This window comes from Pecten maximus, chromosome 3, assembly GCF_902652985.1.
Source record: "Pecten maximus chromosome 3, xPecMax1.1, whole genome shotgun sequence".
In the NCBI taxonomy this organism is placed as follows: domain Eukaryota; kingdom Metazoa; phylum Mollusca; class Bivalvia; order Pectinida; family Pectinidae; genus Pecten; species Pecten maximus.
The window spans coordinates 49,371,108-49,379,905 of record NC_047017.1 but is presented as its reverse complement, the minus strand read 5'-3'; the positions used below and the strand labels follow the sequence as shown (position 1 = coordinate 49,379,905).

Here is an 8,798-nt window from a genome sequence, read left to right as displayed (position 1 = left end):
AAGATTACCTGGTTCTTTCTTGACTTTCTCCATGTCATTTGCAATTGTGTATCTCAGATCCTTGAACATTCTTTTCTCTCTGGTTACCTGGGACATCAGCTGTAGATTGGCTTTAGGCTTCATTCCACTACTCAATGTCACTGTCATGGGGCTGACCATATCCATATGGGCTTCACTCTGGTGCGGTACCAACCGTGCCCCAACCCTACTTTTGACTCCCCCAACCACTTGGCCCATCTGGCCAGCTACCTCTCTGTTCACAGGCTTTTGTGTTCCGGACCTAGACTTGACAAGTCCAGAGTTTTTCCCTGTGTGGGGATGAGTGTCCCCTGGCACACTGCTGGATCTATTTCCCCTCTGTATAGGCTGTACAGTAGCACTCTCTGGAACCAATTTATGGTGATGTTATTATCTTCACAACAAAAGTCATCCAAAAAATACCTTACAATAAAAGGCTACAACAAAACACCTGATTTAATTTGCTGTGAAATGCAATTCATACACATTAAATGTGTGTAGAATAGGAATCTCCAACCAACAAGGACATAGTCACTCAAATCCCCCACAAAATGAGCCCTGTTACAGGCATGTTTCCTGAGATTGTTTAAAAGGACATTTAGAGATAATAGTCAATATGAAGGATGGAACAGTTAAAGTCTTATCATCACACAAGTCTTATCAACATAGTGTACACTCAGATAGTGTGTGCATAATTTTTAATACGGTTATCTTAAACAGTTTTAGAAATATGTTCCCTAAACTCTTGTATCAGCGAATCTGTTTCCATGGTAACAGAAGAAATAGAAATATTGAAAATACCTCCACAGTACAAGGCAGTACTAGACTACTGGATTGATGTGTGTAAAACGTTTTGTGGAGTTATATATAAAGGTTTTGTGGAGTTATATATAAGGGTTTTGTGGAGTTATATATAAGGGATTTGTGGAGTTATATATAAGGGTTTTGTGGAGTTATATATAAGGGTTTTGGAGACACACTCTGAAAACACTGAAATCAGTGATTTTCACTGTTTATATGGTAACGATCAAAATATTGAAACTGAAAACTGTTCCATAGCAAAAGGCACTTCTAGGTCACTTATTTGATGTGTGTAGAATGTTTTGTTAAGCTATCTTTATTAGAATACTCTGACCTGCAAATATTAAGTATTTAAAGATACCTTTTTTCTGGGAAACTCTAAAAAATCAGATGCTGGAACCTTTTACCTTTCTCACTATACATTTTCCTTTCGTTGAGTATTTGCTGCATTTTAGAGGATACAGATTTTTCTGCTGCACTGACTGCTTTGACTAGTAGAGATTTATTGGCCTGTAGACCGGCTGGTACACTGGACCTGAAAGTATAAAACATACACTTAACTGGTATGACTATTGTAGTGGAGCCAAACATGTTTGATTGCTGGTGACCAGGTTGCTCAATTGGATGGAACTGCTGGAACATCAGAGCAATGGACGTTTTGTAAAGATCTGAGGTGTGTGGTTTGATCCCTAATCCAGTCAGTTTTGTAACCCTGGTAAATACTAGCCAAAATATACCGCTCGGCTAGAGAGATCTTCTCTTTAGCTCGATCAGTTGAGTGTAAGACTAGTAAGCCAGAGGTTCTGAGTTCGATCCCTAGCGGAGGCAGTGATCTAAATTTAATTAATCATGCGCTCTGTTACATTGGCGCCCGTGTAGGGACACGGGAAAAATACTCAGGAATGCTCCACAAGCATCGCTGCTACTCTAAGAAAAACTCAAGGACGTGTTCTTTCCTGGAGGGGGAGTACGTAACCCTGGTAATTACTAGCCGCAATATACCGCTCGGATAGAGAGATCTTCTCTTTAGCTCAATCGGTTGAGCGTAAGACTAGTAAGTCAGAGGTCCCGGGTTCGATCCCTAGTGGAGGCAGTGATTCAAATCTTATTAATCATGCGCTCTGTTACAAGTTTGTGGAAGGTTAAATCAAGGATTATCCTATGCTGTCATAGTTGTGGCCTAGGGCAAGACACTTTATCTTAGATGCTCTGGATAAGGTGATAGGCCTCCCATATGATGTGAAGTGCGATAGTCATTAGCTACTCTAGGGAGACCCCATCTCAAAACTACCCAGGTTGTTCATGAAAAAATAAACCCAGCAGACAAAAGATTGATTTAAATTGCACATGGCAAAGCTGAAGGAGTCAAGTAGGTAGATTTCATGGCAAATTTATATCATTAAATCAAACTCACTTGCGGTCTGTTACTCTTATAACACTGGCTACACTGCCCACAGCAGGATTGTACGGATCATACTCCTCCTCCTCCTCAAACTCGGTGAACTTGCGTTTGACATTCCCTACCACTGACATAGGCTGTTTCCTCTTTACTGGAGATACCTGGCAATAAGTTAACATTACAAAATGGCTTTAACAAAGTGCAGCAATAGCTAACACTGTGCACAAATATGCACATCACATGAAAGTAAAACTAATTAACACGCCACTTAAATATACTGATTCAGATTTGACTATATGTTTCGCACCAAAGTTTACCCTGTAACACTTCTTTTAGTAATCAAGGCAAGCAGGAATAAGAAATTAGCGTGACACACAAGAGTGTTTTAGTCCCAGAGCCATACCATTAATTGTAACATGAAACGTTATATCTATGGGAAGCAAACATTTCTTATCATGTACTTGGCAATTACAAATCCGATTTTAATTTGTAATGAGATTTGGGATGTAAGCAATGTTACTATTGGTCCCTTTTCTTCTCTTGTATTCATCATAAATAAATTACAATTTTATCCCAGTTGTACTTAGAGAAGAGACTGTGAGTAAGAAGAAGAATTTCAGGGTTTCCCCACCATTACACTCACCTTTTCAATCACAACTGTCGTTTATGCTACTCTTACTATGAACCATGGAACATTATATACATTCCTTATGGCCAAATTCCACTCATACAGTAACATAGGTTTGTGTATACATGATAAATATATTGATACCTGTCTCTGTGGTTCTGTTCCAGACCTTTTCACTGGTACTGCCATCGCTTTTGGCACTTGGCCGATACGGCTATGTACTGACCCTAGCCTCTTAGTCACTGAAGGCTTGACCATAACTGACCGGATGTATGTTGTGTCCTCGGGAGACTTTACTGTAGGTTTAACCTCAGCACTGGCTGCTGTAGAAGGACTTGTTTTGGAGGTAGGTGAGACCTTGGATGATGGAGACTTAATCTGACCAGTGACAGCTGTAGGAGTCTCTGAGCTCTTCTTATTACTCTTGCTCTCTTCTGGCTTAAACTCCTCGTTAAATTCATCTGAATGGGAACAGATTGGAAATACAATGTAGTTGACACAGTCAAAATGTGATGACATCAAGAAGTTGACTTGATGACTCCTGAACATACACTCTCACAGTCTCCACCTCAACTTACAATTTGTATTTATACTATAATTACATTTGTACTACATTGCTTAACGATTTGTATATAAAAATGATATTAATGTTTCGTTGCCTTAACAAGGAGAAATTTCCTCTTCTTTATTTATATAACCACACACAATTTTGACTGAAAGACCATAACATGTTGCTTTTTATCTTACTCTAATGAGAAAATATGATGTCATAATTTTATTACTGACTTTTTATACATGTGTTTCATATCAAGTGATGTTCATCATTACTAAATAACATGGCAAAGTCTCATTAGGTCATACAATTGTTCAGGATCAAGCTTACCAATTTCTGACTTATCCAGAAGTAACGGTACATATTCTTCTTCTCCCTTGACTTTTTTTGCTTCCTGGACTACCTTGTTGGTTTTGACAGGAATAGATTTTTGCACTTTTGGCAAGTTTTTATCCTTCACCATAGTCTTTTCTGAGATAGATTTGTCTGTCTTTTCAGGAGTTTTCTTTTTCTTTGCAACATGCTGCTGACTCATGCTTTCAGTCTCTGATTTCTCAAGTTCTTGACTTTTCTGTTTATCTGAAATATCCAAGAATAAATGGTTGAATCTAGAGTTGTTATATGATACATGTGTAAGTTTACAGATGGTGATATATATACAGTATAATTATGCTCAATAAAATCTTTGACCATAAGTTTTCTTCTAAATCTGCTTTAGAAACAGACAATTTTGATTAGAGGCAACAAAAACATACCTGTTCCCAATGTTTGGAGTTTGTTCAAAAGCCCATTTAACCTGTCAGACAAAAAAAACGAAGATGTAGAAAAACAGTGTGCTTTCCATATCACAAAAGTTCGTAAAATTCAAAACACATGCCATTATAGTGAAACATAAAGCTCAAAAGTACAAGCCATAAATTCAGATACCAATCATATTTTCTTCCCATAAAGCACTTTACACAAATCATGAAATGAGATGTAACCTCATATTTTGTTAGATACGACACATAAGTCACTTAAGATTATTAAAATAAAAGCATTACACTGCATTACATCTTACCATGATGTGAATTGTTCTGTGTTTGCACTGAGAAAAAGGCCTAGATCTTCTGTCATTTGAGCCTGACTTTTCTTATTCGCCACCATGACCATAATGTAGTCTGGCAATTCATCATCTGTGAAAAAAGAATATCTACATGTGAATGTTAATGAGGTATACCATGTAACAATTTATGTTTTTCAAGATGAAATGGATATCTCATGCAAATCAATATTCATCAGAAATTGTATGGCTGCTATATTGAAGTAAAGCATGACATATATCCATGTGACTTACAAGACAACTTCTTTTACCATAATTGTTCTGATACTTTAGAACTGCAAACTCTATAGCATACCGTATGTATATGTATCAATAAATATTAAGACTTATATAGGGTAATCCTGTTGTCTGATCCTATTATTTCATCTATATAAATATTTAAAAACTTAACAAATGATAATAATATACATAAATAAATTTAAATTTCTAATGTAATTAGGTTTATTGATTGTATGTATATTGAACATGTATTTGTATATATTTGGAATAATAAAATAATTTTTGAATTGAATATCAATAAATATATTTAATGTAAATAAATCAAGGGTCTTTCATGACTCTATGTACACCACTAACAGTAAAAATGAAATCAATTTTACAAAACACAAAGTTTGAATTAATCCAAATAACATAATATATAATATATTAATAAATACTAAAAAAAAGGTCATGAATATCAAATTTTTGTCTTTTGTCATGCAGGTATATGAAATAAATATTCTTACCAACATATGCTCCAAGTTCTATCAGCTTAGCTTTTATTGCTGACTGCAAGGACAAAAATATAAAAGCAACTTCAATGTTAGATGCATCAATCATTAAGTTCTTTTATCTTAATCTTTTTAGTTATACATCACATTAAAATTTCCATGCAAGCTTGAATTTCCAATACATTTGTAACAGTATCCTTGTGGTCGGTAGTATACCCACAAGTATTACAGGCTGAAAGATATATATGTATATCAGTTCTCCATTTAATTACATCAAAATGAAAAAAATGTGTTGTGTTTTAATTTTATTTATTTATCTAAACAAATATGCCTGTTTTATCAACTTTTACATCATAATTTACATGATGATCTGACAGATTGTAATGGACTTAGATTTGGTTTATAATCACATGCTCTGTTACAATGGAGCCAACATAGCAGCCCCTGAAAAAAACTTCGCCTTGGTCCACAAGCATCAATGTTTTCCCTGGAAAAAACCAAGGACGAGTTCTTTTCTGGAGCTCGAGGGGGAGTATGTATCCCTGGTAAATTCTAGCTGCAATATACCGGTCAGCTAGAGAGATCTTCTCTTTAGCTCAATCAGTTGAGAGTAAGTCTAGTAAGCCTGAGATCCCGGGCTAGATCCCTAATAGAGGCAGTGATTTATACTTAATCAATCACGCACTCTGCAACAATTATATAAAACAAACAAAATGGGGAAAACCTCAGATCTATAGCCTTTGGTCCTGTTTGTTTATTACTTGTTGCTTGTCGTTGAGCTTGTCAGTTAGACTTGGAGCCTCTTTGGGCCATTTAATTTGTTTCTAATAGTTTAAATCATGGTTTAGAAGTAAATTTTAGGTTTTAGCCAACCTGCAGCTTTTAATACCTGAAAACATTATTTGTAAGTCTTTGTCAATGCTGGTTTGAAAACAACATAAAATTACCAGGTCCATCCTTATATCATTACAGAAGGGCTCCGGTCCAGATTATGCACCAGTTGGGAGTATGGATTCGTTACTAAAAATTGCCAAAATTCCTTAAACACTTAATTATGCAATATATTATTTAATGGCGCATTAATTTTCCATGAGGAAATGGTGTCAGGGCCAGAAGAAACTTAGACCTGGATGAGTCTGAGAGGGGATATGATAGATACAAATCACAAATTTATATGGATAGACATGGGATACAGTACTCCAATAATATTAGAGGTTTATATTACACGACAGGAAACTTTTGACAGGCTGTCATGTAACCTCTAATCACCACCGCACATAAAACCTGTTGCTGTGACCCACCTAATTAAAGTTGTTTAAAAGTTATCTTTACTCACGTTTCATATGATCTGAATTACCTTATTCTATTTATCTATCATAAATACAAAAAGTTACACAACATGTGTCCATATCTATATCCAAGATCAGTGATTATTAGCCTCTTTTGTAGTTTAAGCGTAGGTCCCATTTGTATATACCGCCATACTTGTTTTGATTGTGACCTCTCGAGGTTATTTCTGATTTATCCAAATTGGAGTTGATATAGACGAAACAAACGAAACGCTGTGAAGATATTACGTTACGCTATCCGTTTTATTTGTATTCTGCATTTTATAATAACCGGAACAGCAAAGTTGTTTTAGTGACCTAATATTTGAACACAGTAGGTTGCAAGTGAATTATTGTGGATACAATTATATTTAAGAGGTATCCATCAACAGTTTGAGCATTAAATGGATTGATACTTCATCAACAAGTAAGCGTACACATTTGTGTTAACATGAATTATCGTTTTAGTTGGTTTATGACACTTTTTTGTCGCGCCCCAGAATCAGGGCGCTGGCAGCTACAAGAAAAACACGCTGAGGGGATATGAGGTCGCAATATCCACCAATGTAATCAGGTGGAATAAGACCTCATATACGTATAGGAGTAGGGATACAGATAATCAAGTGGTCGAGGTATGCAAAATGCTCCCCCACCAACAGTACAGGACCAACCGAAGAGGAAATAGGTTTGCAGTAATTATATATATAACCAAGAACTGTTAAACCACAGGTGCCTGACTCGTTTTATAAAAAAATATGTACTCTACTTCAGTATATGTTATTATTTTATAAAACGAGTCAGGCACCTGTGGTTAAACTCAGGATAGTGTATATCACTATAGAGAAACTGTAACATAATCAGGAAATGAACTACAAATATAATATGTAAATGCCAAAACTGCGACCGGTGTTAAGGAACATGATGTGGTCCTGTACCGGAAATATATACTACAGTACTACTGTACTACTGTACTACTGTACATGCATGTAGAATTGTACGTTCGAAGAACGTTCGTTTCTCCTCGCCGGTTTCGATTTTTATAACATACAGAATTAACATATATTTGGCATTGTGTACCCTGATTTTCTTGCTAATGTCCTTTCCAATATCCATCATGGAACCGTCTTATTATCCCAAAATTAAGTTTTATGAGTCTTTTCCATGGAGGCTTCTCCAAAACTCGGCATCGTTTCAGAACCGGATATCAGTGCTAAGCTAAGAGAGACAACTCTAGATCTAAAGTAATATCATTTAGGAACGATAACTCTGGATAGAGTTTTCATATTTTATGTGCATGGTCTAGTAATATTGGTTTGGTTGTATGGCCTCGCGGGCTCGTAAAAAATATCTAAACAGATTAGTGAAATTTGTCAAAATAGCTGAAATAAACGAAAAGTTAATTGGAATCCAAATAAAAAGTGTTTAGATTACTGTCCGGTAACGTCACAGGACCCCTTTTGGTACAATTTTGACATATTTTTCACGATAGCTTCAATATCCTACAGTGAATATGATCAAATTTATATTGTGTTTTGACAAAGACTGCCGTTGGGACATACTTGTACGAATAAGGAAGACGAGAAAAAAGATGTCACGTTCTCCCAATGATAACCGAGGTAGTGTAACCAGGGGCTAAGAATTCTAAGTTCATACTTCTAACTGAACCATAAAATACATATCTAGCGATTGTGTAACACGCCAATCTGACAATGAAATAGAGACCCACATTGGTATCATTATGTCGACTATGAAATTATATATATTGTCTTCAACAAGCTCTGCAGCGCTAGACGTACAATTCAGTCAATCCTAACGCTATTGAATTATCAAACAGCCTGAATAACACTAAGTGATTATTTCTGTAGTTAAATCGTGTTATGTGGGTATATTAACAGTATAGCGAAATACTATACACACATGTGCAGCGTTTCCACCTGACGGGAATAAAATATATAATGACTTTGCGACCAATTATCATCACTTTAACATTAAGAAATATAAATGTGTATCAGAAAGTGTTCGAAATTTCCATAGCATGAAAGCAATTCAATTCTTATACAGATCTTATCTAAATTGCAATGATCCCAATGGCTGAGGAATTATGCTTGTTAAATTCTTAAAACGTTGTCAAACTCATAGCCTAACGAATGACCAACATTAAGGCAAGGCCAAGGGGAGGTTAGCAAAAAACAATATTGAGAAATAAGAAAAAAACGGATTCTTTTTCAATGCCTCTTACGAATCATGCAACTGCATGCA

The 8,798-nt window shown here is 35.8% G+C and overlaps 1 protein-coding gene across 1 annotated transcript in view; it reads right to left on the bottom strand.

Annotated features, from left to right (window-relative positions):
- Positions 1-7,743, bottom strand: part of LOC117324434 (zinc finger CCCH domain-containing protein 14-like) — a 30,002-nt gene extending 22,259 nt beyond the window's left edge. Inside the window, exons 1-9 of the mRNA XM_033880288.1 lie at positions 7,617-7,743; positions 5,227-5,269; positions 4,460-4,574; positions 4,155-4,195; positions 3,730-3,978; positions 2,991-3,307; positions 2,234-2,379; positions 1,227-1,354; positions 9-383 (exon numbers count right to left, since the gene is read on the bottom strand). Of these exons, the coding sequence (XP_033736179.1) occupies positions 9-383; positions 1,227-1,354; positions 2,234-2,379; positions 2,991-3,307; positions 3,730-3,978; positions 4,155-4,195; positions 4,460-4,574; positions 5,227-5,269; positions 7,617-7,655 (1,453 nt within the window). The 5' untranslated portion in view covers positions 7,656-7,743. The remainder of the gene's footprint in view (positions 1-8; positions 384-1,226; positions 1,355-2,233; positions 2,380-2,990; positions 3,308-3,729; positions 3,979-4,154; positions 4,196-4,459; positions 4,575-5,226; positions 5,270-7,616) is intronic.
- Positions 7,744-8,798: the final 1,055 nt, after the last annotated feature.